At 36.2% G+C, this 16,828-nt stretch overlaps 1 protein-coding gene across 2 annotated transcripts in view; it reads left to right on the plus strand.

The window, feature by feature from the left end:
- Window positions 1–2,516: 2,516 nt before the first annotated feature.
- The window catches only part of LOC143228972 (putative receptor-type tyrosine-protein phosphatase mosPTP-1), a 116,790-nt gene continuing 102,478 nt past the window's right edge, over window positions 2,517–16,828 (plus strand). For both annotated transcript variants that reach the window (XM_076460513.1, XM_076460514.1), the window contains exon 1: window positions 2,517–3,575. In XM_076460513.1, coding sequence (XP_076316628.1) covers window positions 3,488–3,575 — 88 coding nt within the window. In that variant the 5' untranslated portion in view covers window positions 2,517–3,487. The remainder of the gene's footprint in view (window positions 3,576–16,828) is intronic.

The following is a 16,828-nucleotide window of genomic DNA, read 5'->3' on the forward strand; positions in this document are numbered from 1 at the left end:
CAAACGATGGCTATGGAGCATTCTGTGAATCTTAACAAGGGAGAGTAGAACATGCCAAGAAAATTAAAACAGAAAAAAAAGGCTAAAACGTTGGTTAAAAGGGGCTATAAGGAACTGTTAAACATACAAAGAATTTTTACGAGAGGCAATAAAGCTTAATGAAGAAATGCAGAGCACGTTATAAAGCATAATAACGGAGCATGTTATAAAGCATAATAACAGAGCATGTTATAAATGATACACAAATAGGTTCATGGAAACAATACTTCTTTGTGTTAAATTTATTAATATAAGCAGGGGCAAAATTGCTGGGAGCCAATCCCCCCCCTAAAAAAAACACAAAATTGAAAAAATTCGACTATGAAACTAGTTTTAGATTTTTGTTGTATTTGCTATAAAACAACAACGTAATACAACGCCGGATCACATATTATTGTGTTTTCACCTTAGAAAAATATAAGTGACCTTTGGACCTCGGTAAAACTTTTCACCCTCTGATGTGTTCCCCGCAATGACAGCTGTAAGTATACCGATTTACAACGCTAAAATCAGGGGTTCGATTCCCCTCGGTGGACACAGTAAATAGCCCGATGTGGTTTTGATATATGAAAAAACACACACCCTCTGGTGTAAAGTGTTCATTTATTCAAGTCATTTAGATGCACAACCAAAAGCATTGACCAAAATACTGCATTTTTACTTACTGATAAAATTAAATCTTTATTAGACATTAATGATTAAATTCTTTTTAATTCAACAAAATACATTCCTACGCATAAAAAGAAAATTTAACTACATACAAAATGTATGGTATAAGTATTATAAATATAAAAAAATTATTGCGTTTCAGCAATATATGTATTGATACTTTAACATTTAAAGTATTTCCAGAGAAATGACGCCTGTGAGACTGAAAAGGCTTACATGGCACATGTTGTAGAATTGAGACTCTGAACATGCTTACATAACCTTTAGTGACGATGGATTAGACACTGAAAATGCTTCCATATATCTAAGTGACGAATAATTAGAAATACCTCTTCAATGCGGTGAATAAAAGACATCTAAAAATAGTATACAGATGAGAGTTATACTTGTATACTATTGTCATCTAGTGACAACTATGAGAAACATTTTTAAATTTTATATTTATTCTATCACCAAAACGATCTTCTTACGACAAGCTCTGTTACTGGACTAATTAATCACTTAATAAGTATTCCTCTAAGAATACCAGTAATTATTAGTTTTGGTTTAAACGATTCACTGACTTATTAGACAGCTGCATAGAGCCTGATGTAAGTCTAAACACTATAAACATTAAAAATAAAAGAACAACTCACGTGAACAGCCGTATCTCTAATACACGTTAATAATGAAAATATTATTAACAATAATCACGATAACTGACATTTTTGTATCTTTTTTATGCATGATATTTCTAGGTTACATTTTTTAAGCCTGCAAAATACAAACTATCAAGAGAATTATAAACTGAATTTTAGGTGGTTGTCAAGTACGGAATAAGAAAGACGATACTAGTATCGGTTAACAAAAATGTGTCGATATGTAACACGAGAACATAAGCTTATATTAAGTTGAAAAAAATACCACAACAAGTGGAGCTTACATTGGCATATATTTGTGTTTTCTTAAAATAATTAGTTGTTTTAACGTCATGTAGGCAGTGTGAACTAATTTTTCGACACCTGAAAGAGACATCATTATAATTACTGAAACGTCAACCCATTCTATAAATAGGCACGAGCAGCCTATAAAACTCAAAACTCAAACACAATAGTGGTCCAGTGTTTGAAAATGTAATAAGAATTATACGAGTTGAGAAAAGGTGCTTATTCAGAATACATATAAATTTGTAATTATCCAAGAAACAAAGATGCCCAACAAGTTAAGTGTGATGCACCAACCACGAAGATCAAACCCCGGATTTTAGCGTTTAAATCGTCAAATTTACCATTGAACCACCTAAAATATCTGAAACGCACAAAGTATTTTACTTCAAATTACAAGACAGTCTCTTCACTACAAACAAGATATGTAAAATGTTCGTGCCCTCGTGAACCGCAGAAAACTTATAAAAACATCAGAACACTCCAGCTATTTCAATTCGAGAAAAACGCAGAACAACTAACCCTTAAACATGTGCAATGTGTGTGGAAATATTAAATTTCTCTTTACGATGACGAGAAACCCACTTGAAATAAAAATGTATCTCAAAACGGTTATCTTCTTCTTAACCAGAAGATAAAATAGGAAGGTCGAAACATTGTTCTCTCCTTATCTGTAAAAGTGTTAATACCCATACCAGCCGTTCTGAGATACATTTAAATTTCTCTTGGAAAGTGAAGTAGATGCGATACTTTGAATCAATGTTGACAGGAGAAAATATTTCATTTTCAAACAATGACACTAGAGGGCTGCACATATTGAAAATCTGGAGATGATGGAAGCAGTATGACGTCATATTATGAAAGATTGTTCTTGGATTTTTTGTTTGCTTTGTTTTGGCTTTTCCGTATTTCAAAGCAATGTTACAATAGCTTCTGAAATGTTTTATTAGAATGATTTTAAGCTCAGAAATCTGTATACGGGAAGCTGAAATGGGCCGAATCTATATTAAGTACACCCTTAAAACTCAGGAAAGATGCAGGAACAGCTGGAATGTTGAGCGACCGAAAAGAACGAATACTTTGAGACGGGTTCAGTGTAGTCGGAAAGCCTACAGGACACCAGTGCAGTGCATTAGGAGGAAACTGTAAAAAACAGAATTTTGGTTACACCTTCTTCGCGAGGGTATCAAGTTCTCTATTTCCTTCAGTCAACATTCGGAACCCACGCACCAAAATTTGGTTGCGTTCTCATACGACTAAGTAACACCGTGCTTGCGTTATTCAAGAAAGAGTAGAGCACTTGTATTGGATTTTGAAGAAAATCGATTAGAACACGCATGCTTAACACTCACCAGATACAGAAGAGAGCGTGCTCGGTTTAAAACAATCGGAGAAAACAAAGTATATACATTGAAGTACTCACAACTAGCGTTCAGTAAAAAACAAAGACACATTGCCCACTAAAACAGTTTTGACAAACAAATGAATTCATATTTAAATATTGAGCTGGGTCAGTGAAAGAGAGCTATTGGCAGATCCAAGCAGCCAGCAACTCTTTGAACCACACAACTCTATTGACTCGTCGTAAAAGAGGAAGCAAACGCCATTGGTAAGGCGTAGGATTACTTACTACCTGTCTTCAGCTGACTGGTTCATGTGGCCATCACCGATCAAATGTCTGAAGTGATTTAGTTCGGGAACAGGATGAGCGGAAATCTGATTCTTAGATCTCGGCGCTGTTTCTGTTAGTAAGGGAATCCTCGCCAGAAAGTGTGGCGATTTTATTAAGCGGGATCCTTTCTAATGTTTGTGGTACGTTAAAATAAAATAAAAAAAGTTGCAAGAAATTTGACAAAATGAACTCGGGATTGTGGAGGACGTTTCTCGCAGTGTACGTTTTGCTTGCAGTTTTTACTGGTGTTATGAAAGGACAGAACATGTGGGGTAAGTCTGTTTTAGAATTGTACCGTAACCGTAGATAAAGTGAAATTTTTGAAGGTGTAGATAATTGGTCTATTTTAGCAATGGTTTTATGTTGTAGAATGAAATACAAAATTGGGTTTTGAGTCTCTGTTGACGAGTGTGGGTGAGGGGAATTTGGAAGATAACAATTTGAACGTTACTCAGCCTACTATTTGGGGTAGCATTGAAGGTAATATCACTTTAAACCGTGTCGGTTAATTTGCAGTACAAACGAAGCAGTCTTAAAATTAGATTTAAAATTAAAAGAAAACCTGGATTGAAATCTAGCAGAAAGTAAAAGATGGTCGCCTTAGAGATACTCAGTTAGAACCAATTACATTAGTAGTTTATACGGTAAGCGAAAATAGTATTGCCAAGATGTCAGATGTTACTTAACAATGATACTTGATGGTTTGGAACAGGAAATATTAAGAGACTGGTGAAACTTCGTCTACACTCATTAAACCCTTTTCTTGTTCTTTACGTTTTTATTAGCATAATCACAGTTTTTCTTCTTAATAATTAAAGTTTTTCGTAAAACATAAACTTAATTTTTCATCCAGTTGATGAAAAACTTATATCTCTTGTTGCCTTGACACTTTATATAATATGATATAGAAAGGCAGAAAAGACGAAGATAATTGTATGTGCACCTATCTCTCAGGATTAAAGCAGTATATATAAGTGTTGTGTTATCCGTTGGGCAAACATATGACTGATTAACTGTACTGAGTAAGTCAGCTATATGAGTGCTAGAAAGTGACTTTAATTTGTTCTATAGGTAGGCAACTTTTCACAAATTTAAACTTTAATAAATCATTAACTACATATAACATGTATTTCCTTCTCTAAAGAACCCTGACTGATTTCTGAAGAAAAAAAAGTTTTAAAAATGCAGGCTAGTAGACAAATAAAGAAACCATGCATCTCGAGGGGTTTACGTGATTATAAGTCCGACAATAAAGAAACCATGCATCTCGAGGAGTTCACGTGATTATAAGTCCGACAATAAAGAAACCATGCATCTCGAGGAGTTCACGTGATTATAAGTCCGACAATAAAGAAACCATGCATCTCGAGGAATTCACGTGATTATAAGTCCGACAATAAAGAAACCATGCATCTCGAGGAGTTCACGTGATTATAAGTCCGACAATAAAGAAACCATGCATCTCGAGGAGTTCACGTGATTATAAGTCCGACAATAAAGAAACCATGCATCTCGAGGAGTTCACGTGATTATAAGTCCGACAATAAAGAAACCATGCATCTCGAGGAGTTCACGTGATTATAAGTCCGACAATAAAGAAACCATGCATTTTGAGGAGTTCACGTGATTATAAATTCGACTTCTCTTTTTTTCCTGTATTGCCATTATGCTATTTATGTATAAAACAGTAACAAACTTCAAAATGAATTGGTGCTGGGACAATAACGTCTTTTCTTCGACAATACACATCGGTCGTCCTCAGAGATTCTCAGTAGCCAGTCTTCCTCAAACCGGCTAATATTAACAAGTATTACCAACATTTAACATTTATGGCTTTAATTCTACTCTCCATACAATACGCTTCGATAACATATAACTGCAAGTATTGCTAAAAATTTCCTAAACTCTGCTAATAATACTATTAGATCTCTTGATGCAATCCACATATTTGATAACAACCATTGTAATAATATTGATATTAATAGCTTCTCTGATAATATATACCATTTAATGATATTACAGATTTTACTAAAGCTATTCGCCCCTCTAATGCTCCCCACCCCCTGTGGTACAGCAGTATGTCTGCGGACGTATACTACTAGAAACCAGGTTTCGTTACACGTGGTGGGGAGATGGGGCTCGGCATGGCCAAGCGTGTTAAGGCGTGCGACTCGTAATCTGAGGGTCGCGGATTCGCATCTCCGTCGCGCCAAACATGCTTGCCCTTTCAGCCGTGGGGGCGTTATAATGTGACGGTCAATCGCACTATTCGTTGGTAAAAGAGTAGCCCAAGAGATGGCGGTGGGTGGTGATGACTAACTGCCTTCCCTCTAGTCTTACACTGCTAAATTAGGGACGGCTAGCACAGATAGCCCTCAAGTAGCTTTGTGTGAAATTCAGAAACAAAACAAAACACGTGGTGGGCAGAGCACAGATAGCCCACGATAGAGCTTTGTGCTTAACTACAAACAATTACCTTTCTAATGTTACTGCTACTTCTGGTTTATATATAAATTTATGTAGTATCATCATTTTTACTCATAATACCAACAATTCTGCTGATATTATCAACTACTGATATGGTTCTCAACTGCTCTAATGATATTCTTCCTTTTAACAATAGCGTCAACTCTTCTAAAACTATAAACTCACCAAACGCTATCAACCGTGCGCACAATAACATTACCACAAATTCTTGTGAACTCCTAATTTTGGGGCCAAAAATGTGTTATGAAAGAGATGGTCCCATCCCACTAGTCGGTCAGAGAAGAGTGGCTGATGGCGAGTACCGTTGACCGACTGCCTTCTCTAGTCTATCAGTTCAGAATTAATGAGCCCCTAGTGGCTCGCCGGAAATTCTGCAAGATTACAACTTTAAAATTCAGGTTTCGATATACGTGCTTGATAACCCATTGTGTAGCTCGGGGCTTAACAACAACAAAATTAAACCAAAACTAAGAATAGGTAAGCACGAGATGCCTTTGGTATAGCTTTGTTCAAAAGTTCTGAAACAAACTTACTTATAGCACTGATAACTTTGCTAATGATACCAGCTCCTCTAGTGTTATTACGAACTCCGATAGTGGTATTATCCCTTATAATATTATTCTTATCTCTACCAAAGATAGTAATATTCAAAGAATGATATAAACTTCACCAACTATACATGAGAATGTTTTAACAATATCCGATCTTCCAATGCGATCGTACCGACAGTACTGAAAGATATATTATCCATATTCTAATCATATCACTACTAATATCGTAAACCCTGCAAACGATAACTAATCTTCTAGTGTTATTAAGAAATTTCAAGTTTCAACATAACTCAAGGTTCAGGGTTTTGACTTTTTCTGCTGTACATTTGTTTTGCTTTTATTTTTGAATTCTTTCTCCATTAGTAAACTCCTCTTTGAAGCATGTTGAAAAATGGTAGCCAACGACTGTTTGGCACAGCTGTGATACATTAGAACTTCTTGAACTCATCAGAGCGTCGCCATCTTCAGGGAGATAATGACGGAACTTCACCAAAGCCAATGAAAAATATTTAAAAAAATCATTCCGAAAAACCTAGATAATTTTTTCTATCTTCTGATTTTGAGAGACTTCATACTTCACCGCATAACAACTGTGTCTTTATGCATATCGAAAAAAAGAGTGCAATTATGAGCGCACGAAGAAAATTAAAATTCATCGTAATCAAGTGTTTAACTTAAACCAAACATTGTTGCTTGTTGTCTAGTACCACAGATCGGTCGGGAACTCAATTTAATTTATGAAAAAGTTTTTATTATATTTCAACCATTATTTCGTTTTTGACTAAATCTAGAAATATCATTCGTCATAGTTTGTTTGTTTTTCCGCACATTGTTGTATGACCAAGCCCCGGCATGGCCAGGTGGGTTAAGGCGTTCGACGCGTAATGTGAGGGTCGCGAGTGCGAATCCCAGTCGCACCAAACTTGCTCGCCCTTTCAGCCGTGGAGGCGTTATAATGTGACGGTCAAGCCCACTATTCGCTGGTAAAAGAGTAGCGCAAGAGTTGGCGGTGGGTGGTGATGACTTGCTGCCTTCCCTCTAGTCTTACTTGCTAAATTAAGGACGGTTAGGAGTAACATAGGATTCAAAGGGGTAACAAACTCATATCAATTAAATCAAAACCGAAATATGGCAGCTTGGGAATTATGACGAGATTTACTGGTAGAACACAAGAGTCACATCAGAAAATATCATTAAAACTTGTAAACAATACATACGACCAGTAGTAATAGAAATCACCTCTCATGCTCGGACTAATGTAACACCAACACATATTAATAAATTACAAACATTACAAAATGCAATAAACACAGCAGCTTTCAGAATACCCCAAACAACAAGCGTAAAATTCATGTATAAATATACAAATATAAAACTAGTCCAAGAAAGATTCATAGACGTATAAAAACATTCATTAACCTAAATAGATCGTAATATCGTACATGGTAAGGATAGCCCTAAGTATCTTTCTCCACTTATTTTTTAGTATAGAAGTATACCAATAAAATATCGCTTACAATTAGGTATCACGTGTGTATTTAAAATGTCTATTATGTGTGTAAAATACGTGCCTAGTAAGTACTTCAAGTGAAATGTGACATTTTACTATGGAAATGTCTGTGAGTGTAAATGAACAACTGATGAAAAGTACACTGTTCTATTCATAGAATTGGCCCTGAAGAGGGAAGAGTAATCGATGTTTTAGTTCAGTATAGTGTTTAAGCCCTGATTTCATGAATATTGTACAGAATTTGACAGTTTAACGTACAACAGTAAAGCAGCAAAGAAGTCTTAATAAAAATCTGACCTTCCCAGGTCGCACGCGACAACCAAATACCTCTCCTGACAGACGCTACTTGAGGCTGAATCAGTTTCGGTAAACACAGTACTTTTGAACATGTGGACCACGTGCTTGTCGCGAGCACCAAACAAAATGTATTTCCTGTTTACGTCAAATTCCTGAAGGAACGACATTGTTTTCGTTATTCGATGTTAAATCCACTGTATTGTGTTTTATTTTAATTTACGTCAACTACCCCCCCCCCATTTTCCCTTTTTTTTAGTTGTCTAGAGGTTGATTGTAATTTATTTTGTAGACTGTAATAATTCATCTAGTATTCCAACTTAATTTTATCACTTGCGTTGAAGGAAATAAAACTTTATTTTATTTCTATCTTAAAACCTTGTCTATACGTTTTTTTTTCACAATAATTACAAGCCCCCTAGTGGCACAGATGCATTCTTCGGACTTACACCGCTAGAAATCGGGTTGCGATACCCGTAATGGGCAGAGCACAGACAGCCTTGTATAGCTTTGTGCTCAGTTCCAAACAATCAATAAATCGGTGATGACTAAGCACCTTGTGCACCTCGTTAAAAATTATTTCTGAAGTTTGACTATCTGTTTACTGTGCCACAGACAATTTTATAATACATCTGTCGTTTTTGTAAATCTATCTCTAACATGTAAATGTATGTGTTTTCTTATAGCAAAGCCACCTCGGGCTATCTGCTGACCCACCGAGGAGAATCGAACCTCTGATTTTAGCGTTTTAAATCCGTAGGCATACCGCTGTACTAGCGTGGGGCTAAGATATAAATAGGAAGTGTCTCGGTTTTAGATAGAATACAAAGCTATGTTGTGGGTTTTAAAAACGTTTCATAATCGTGGATATTTCTACTTTCAATAAAAACATTCGCACTGCATAAAGTTAGATCGTTACAATTTATTTTAATTGTAATAATGAAGAATAAACACTTTGAAGCATTATTTATTCAAGAAGGTTTTTTTTTTTTTTTTAATGTGTTAACTTTTAAGATAAATATATCACCAAAAGCGTAAGGTTCATTTGTGGCACAGCTACGGAAATTATTCTTAGGGTGTGACGTCGAAACCTTACGTTACCACTACTGTGCACGGGAAGTTTATTATTATATTTCTTGTCGAATATTTATCACCTTTCTTTTCCTCAAGCCCGGCATGACCAGGTGATTGAGGCGCTCGACTCGTAATTCAAGGGTCGCGGGTTCGAGCCCCATCACACCAAACATGCTCGCCCTACAGCCGTGTGGTGTTATAATGGGACGGTCAATTTTACTATTCGTTAGTAAAAGAGTAACCCAAGAGTTGGCGGTGGGTGATGATGACTAGCTGCCTTCCCTCTAGTCTTACACTGCTAACTTAGGGATGGCTAGCGCAGATAGTCCTCGAGTAGCTTTGTGCGAAATTCAAACCAAAACAATTTTCTCAACGATGTCATTAGCTTTGGTGTTCTCTCTTTCTGCTCCGAACCCCTCAATTTTCCAATCTCAAAAGTTTACAATTGCCAGGAGAAAACATGCAATCAGCCTTTTTGGCTAAAATTAAATAATTTGCGAATGTAACAGATAAGTCGATATTATGCACCTGATAATTTATGTTAATGGTTCAAAGATGAAATGCTGTACTGTATGCAGTAACGAGGTAATTAAATACAACACAGAAAAGACTTCCACTTAACCGAGACGTAAATAGTTAGTGGGAAGGTTGTTTTTGATTTAGTTTTGAATTTCGCCCAGAGCTACGCGAGAACTGTCTGTGCTGGCTGTCCCAAATTTAGCAGTGTAAAATTAGAGGGAAGGCAGTTAGACATCACCATTCACCACCACCTCTTGACCAAGGATTAGTGAGATTGACATTATAACGCCATATAATGCCTCATCGCTGAAAGGGCGAGCATGATTGGTGTAACGGGGATTCGAACCTGCGACCTTCAGGTTATGAGTTGAGTTTCTTAACCATCTGGCCATGCTTGTCCTAGTTAGAGGGAATTAGAAATTGAAGTGCATTTGTCCGCTAAGTATGAGGGTTACGTGACTCACTCACTGTTCAAAAACATTGATAACTCAATGAATTGATCTAAGCAGCACTTGGATTTCACAATTCTCTTCAAACTGTTATTTGTTTTTAACCAGGTGTCTGTAAATTGATCTAAGCATCACTTGGACTTCACAATTCAAATTGTTATTTGTTTTTAACCAGGTGTTTGTAAATTCTCCTTCGTAGCGGGAAGCATCGCATGTAATTAATCCCCAGATGAATAGATTTTTGTTGTTCGATCAAAAAATAAAGTAAATGTCATAACCTTTGTATAATTTTTTTGCATTGGCAGAATACGTCGCGAGTATTTACATAATGCACTAGATGTACGTCTACAGGGTCCCCGAAAGCGTTCTGTTTCAAGAGAAAAAAAACAGACTCCAGTGGCACAGCGTTATATCTGCAGACTTATAACACTAGAATCTGGGTTTCGATACCAGTGGTGGGCAGAGCACAGAAAGCCTATTGGGCAGCTTTGTGTTAATTGAAAACAAATAAACCAAAAATAAGAGTAACAAATATTTTTATTTCTTGCTTTTGAAGTTCATATGTCATATTGTACTGCAGCCTACAAATTGCATAATTATTCTCGTGATTTCTGGCATACGCACGTTTTATCTACGTCACAATAATGCAAACTGAAACGTTAAGCATCCCCTTTGTGATGTCATTTTAGTGTCGACTGACTGACTGACAGACAACACACCACTGTATAGTGGTGGGAGGAATTAAAACAGGACATTCCTAGGAACGGCCTTTGTTTCCCTTCAGGGAAAATAACTTCACACAAAAATATATAAAAAGCTTATAAAGCTAATTAAAATACTTTTTTATATTTTTTCAAATAAATTTAACATATAAACAACGTAGGAATTAAAGTTTATATTATTCATATATGAAATTTGTGTCTTTCGACCTGAATCACACCTCATGTGACACTTGGGGCTAAACGACTGTCACGAACCTCTGTGATTCAGTTACAACCGTCACTAATGCTAAATTACTGAGCAGGTTGAAGACAGTCGGTCAGAAGCATCGTATCTCTACAAGAGTTTATCTCGCCTTTAAACTGAATAACGGAATTCACTGTCACTCTCATAACTCATCCAGAGCTGAAACTGCGAAGCGCCTTTAGCGGTAAGCTTTCAATCCACTGGTACGCAACCCGATCACACCTCGCATTTTTGTTGTTTACCTCGTTGAATCTTTCTATAATAACCAATCGTGGTGAACGCTGTATTAGCAGAGTCAAAGAGGGTGCATAACTTACAATGAAGCCCAGCATGGCCAGGCGGTACTCGACTCGTAATCTGAGAGTCGCGCGTTCAGATTTCCGTCACACTAAACATGATCGCCCTTTCAGCCATGGGGGCGTTATAATACTGCGGTCAATCCCAGTATTCGTTGGTAAAAGAGTAACCCAAGAATTGGCGGTGGGTGGTGATGACTAGCTGCCTTCCCTCTAGTCTTACACTGCTAAATTAGGAACGGCTAGCGCAGATAGCCCTCGTGTAGCTTTGTGCGAAATTCAAATCAAACCAAACAAAAATAACTCACAATGAATGGCATTTATCTATTGGTGTGTTGATGAAGAACTGGAGTCTGTAAACTGACAGGAGGACAAGAGCTTGATAAGTGAATATATGCTGTATACCTTATCTCATAATAACGTTATAAGAATGGTATTATGTATTCGAAACATTACATTCCTACACGCTAAAGGTAAATTTCTATTTATTTTTAGAATTAAGTTTGTTTGTTTGAGGTTAAGCACACAGCTGCACAATGGGCTATCTGTGTTCAGCCGACCATGGGCATACTGCTGCTCTGCGACTGAGGGGCTTTGGGGCTAATATTCAACAGGCTATACACGACACAATAGTTAAATGTAATTAATCATATTATGCACTAGTTTCAAAAACAAGCAATTTGCAAGCAACACAATATTTTATTTTTTTTCGAAAATGATCAGTTTAGACCCAAAGTCGATAAGATTAGCAAGTAAGTTATGAAATCTAAAATTGTATAAACCTGGTTACGTTACCTTAATATACTTAACATTGTAATATGTAATATGAAAGAAAATTGTCTATTTCATTTTACGAACTTAACATTGCTACATGTAAAATTAAAAACCTTGTTAATATCTCTTTTATAGACTTAAGGCTTTGGTATGTAAAACTGTAGCTCCTTGATATCACTGCACAACAATTTTTTTGGAAAGTTTTGCTTCCTGAAAAGTTTTTGCTGATTGTGACAGGTACCTGGTGGGTATGCACAAATATAGTTTTCGTTTTGCTTCATCACATAGGAACTTTGAGAAATAGACAGTTAACTGTTTACCGCCAGTAACGTATTTAATTGCGTTTATGTTTCTAATACGCTATTACGTTCAAAATAATTAAAAGTGTTTTGTTCCTGATTTTCGTTTGTATTTAATGTCCGGTGCATCACGTTGCAGTGTCCAACACTAGTCAGCAAGCATCGACGGATTCCAGTTGCCCTGATATCGTTTTTCCATTGTAGCAATGTCCTGGTGAAACTGAAGATTTCGATGAAACGGTACGTGATGGGCAAATTTGGATATGACTTTCGTGATCAGCAGCCAAAAACTATAAGGAACACCCAACAGTGTTCAAGAAGCAAAAACTTTGTTGTGCTGTGTCACCTTTCATGTTTACCTAATGTATCCTTGTGTTAAGTTAAAGGGTCTACGATTCCTTTATACGCTTGATGTAGTGATATACAAAACTGATTTGGTTGTAGACAGTCTAATTCCAAATGTTTTCAAGAAAAGTTCAAAGAAACTGGTTTATAATTCGGTTATACCTTATGTATTCCTGTGTAAAATTAAAGAAAGTCATTTATGGTTCAGTTAGATCTTAGATATATCTGTGCAAGATTAAAGAAACTAGATTATAGTTCAGTTAGACCTTAGATATGTCTGTGTAAGATTAAAGAAACTAGATTATGGTTCAATTAGACCTTACATATATCTGTGTAGGATTAACACTCCTACGAAAAGTGGGGCCTAATAGGCCCCAGAGGAACTTGAAAGGTTATTAATATTAGGCTAATAATTTTGTAGTTAAATTAAATTGCCATTTAAATCCATTAATGAATGGATTAACGAGATTCCCACTGTCCCTATCTACTATCTAGCGAAGCCACAGCCAGGGGAACGGGCTTGGAGAAATCAGGACTAGAAACGTCTTTTCGTAGGAGTGTTAAAGAAACTAGATTATGGCTCAGTTAGACCTTATGTCTTCTTCTGTAAGATCAAAAATATCTAAGTTATGATTCAGTTAGTTATGATGTTTATGGTTTCATTAAATGTAATCTATCTCTACGTTAGATTAGATGAATGGTTTATTTTTTAATAGCCTAAGTTACATTGAACATAACCTTTTAGTATATTGCTGGAAAATATACCACAAGTGACTATTTCTTATCAATAACATTTACTAAACTGATTTCATAATTTGCGTTATGTATAAAATTATTTAACCTTAAACTTTTTAAGACCGGAATTTGCTTGAAACATATGATTATTTGAAAGTTAACGATGGGCTGTAAATATTTCTTTTCAATTCGGTTTCTATGGCAAACACTATCGAGTCCGCCCATTTTTGGTTTTCAAACTGCTATTTCATATATACACTCGTACATTGCCCGTCCTATCAAGAGGATAATATTATGTAACTAGTTTAGCACTGCCTCGTTTTCTAATCCGCGCATCGACAAAATTTGGTGAATAATAATAAGTGTAATCTTACTCAACGAACAAGTACGTGGGATCGACACATTTAAAAGTACTGTGTACTTTCTTGTCGTATTTAATATGGTCATTTGTATAATGAATGGACTCCAGTTTGCCTCAAACGTTATGCAATGTAACAACATGTCATTCTGTACTTAAGTGCACGAAAGCTAACGACGCTACTTGGATAAGTCATAGATTGATTGTACTACGAAACCACGCTGTCAATCTCGTGCAGTTTATTATACAGAGATTTCAGTACTGCTATCAAAGAACCAGCAAGCTTAACTAACCAGAAATTGTGTTTTTTAAATAGAATGTTGAAGACTCTCCCTATTATTCTGGCGTATTTTATAATATTTTCTGATGAAGTTAAAGTCTGTGGATTTTTTATAGCTTTTAAGTGTATTTATTACACTATCTCATAACATGGTAGAATTTTCATATTGGTACTGTTACTTTCTTGTGCGACGGTAAACTGTAAGTTAGTTCAACAACATACCGTTAGGGTTGTAGTTATTTGTAGTTGATTTGAATTAAGCACAAAGCTACACAATGGGCTATCTGTGCTCTGCCCACCACGGGTATCGAAACCCGGTTTGAGCCACTAGGGGGCATACCGTTAGGGATTTCAGTAACTCCAGCTAATATTAACAATGTATGATTATGCCACTGTCAGCATTGCTCGTCTATTTATTTATTTCAAACGTATCAAAAACAATTATTTTAAATCTGATAGAATATTTTTTAACCTTAAACTACACGAGAACATGTGGTACTGTTATAGCCATAAGCCTGATTCCACTTTACGAGTGGATCTCTCACTTTGAAGCCAAGCAATATTGAATTCCTTTTGTTAGCCTAAAAAGCATTGTGGCGTCGTCGGATTAGGCATTTTTATATCATCGCATACACAATTGCTTTTCAGATGTACTTTTGGCTGCCATAGGTCCAATTCGACTGTTTGCTTCTGATAACTAACAAAATTTATTACAAATTTTTTCATGATCTTTCAAGTCATGAAACCGATAGATTCCGTATTGGTTTACTTTGTAATTTAGCAACAGAAGCACAAAGCAGGTTCACAAGTATGACTATTTCAAAAGGTTTTAAGATTAAAGGTTTAGGCGTTGAAAAAATGTTACTGCTTGGCTCGTAAATTCCCAGCATGTCATGTCTGAAGAGGTCTTCCAGGTTTTTCATGTTATCCACAATCAACAAAGCAAAATTATAGATGAAAATAATAATAAAATAATTAAACTCTAACTGTGAATTAATGACCTATTTTAATCCATAAACTTCATGACATTACCATCTATACTTTTTCGAAGTGTATTAAGGCGTTCGACTCGTAATCCGAGGGGTCGCGGGTTCGAATCCTCTACCGCTGCCTACAACATGAATCCAAAGAAATATATATCGCATCTGGTGTGGATTATTTCGCGTTGCTAATTCTGTCACATCATTACGGTGAATAGTATGACATAGCCATGATCATGAGCATTGTATCTGTAAAAACCGTCAACTCTTGAGCTACTCTTTCACTTACGAATAGTAGGACTGACCGTCAGTTATATGGCTGAAAGGGCGAGCATGTTTGATATAAGGGGATTCGAACCCGCGACCCTCAGATTGCGAGTGGAACACTCTAACCACATGAGCCATAATTGGAATGAAACCTATTGGAGATAAACTAAGAAGCTCTAAAGGTATTTTTGGATATGTAGCCTTTGATAACTATTTTTATTGAAAATTAAGGAAAACAAGAGTAAGAGACCTTCTTCGCCTTCCTTTGAGGTCGCTAATGTTTAGTTATAAAGTAAATATTTTATTAAGGTTATTTGAATTGTATTTCTATGTGTTACTCGGACGTTATACGATTATAACCCATTTTTCTTTATTTTTTCCATGTTTCTCTTCGTAATTAAGATCACAATAATAAAACTACTATAAACTATGTTTCATTTCTCGTTTATCTTGACAGAATACAGCTAGAATGATTATTTAAAAAACGCGGGAATTGTAAGTTATTATTTCCAGGACCAGAAGAAACATGGAATAATGATCACTTTTTGTTTTTTAAACAAAAAAGACACAAAAATTAGCATTCTTTCTTTGTCTAGAAAGGCAGAAGGATTTCTTTGAAGTTAAACACGAAGTGCTACCTGTGCTCTACCCACTACGGGTATCGAAAGCCGTTTTCTAGCGCTATAAGTGCTCAGAAGTGCCAGTAGGAGGCGAGGTTGAAGGGAGTAATTACAATTGTATTGTCATTAAAAAAGAAAAATGTTGGATCGCACTATTTTCTTTGAACATAAATAACAAGGAATAGTTTATTTATATTGTAAAAAGGCGCTATGGTATGAATTTTGTTTAGAGAAAGAACTGCCCGACATGGCCAGGTGGTTAAGGCACTCGACTCGTAATCCGAGGGTCACGGGTTCGAATCCCCGTTACACAAAACATGCTTGCCCTTTCAGCTTTTGGGGCGTTATAATGTGACAGTAAATCCCACTATTCGTTGGTAAAAGAGTAGCCCAAGAGTTGGCGGTGGGTGGTGATCACTACCTGCCTTCCCTCTAGTTGAATTTTGCACAAAGCTACTCGAGGGCTATCTGCGCTAGCCGTCCCTAGTTTAGCAGGTTTCTCTGTGTCCTGCTCTTACAGTTGTTCTAAATGTGCACCGTTGACACCACAACAGAACGCCATAACATAGCCATTCCAACACGTTCGTGTGAAGTCAACGGCATTCCAATCAGTTATTTTAACATAAGAAAAATAAACAGTAGAACACAAACATAAGTTAGCAAAACCATAGTAAGTGGCAGAACTTCAAAATATGCTGGTGGTAGTGGTACGTGACTCTTG

Source organism: Tachypleus tridentatus, chromosome 10 (assembly GCF_004210375.1).
Source record: "Tachypleus tridentatus isolate NWPU-2018 chromosome 10, ASM421037v1, whole genome shotgun sequence".
Classification (NCBI taxonomy): Eukaryota; Metazoa; Arthropoda; class Merostomata; order Xiphosura; family Limulidae; genus Tachypleus; species Tachypleus tridentatus.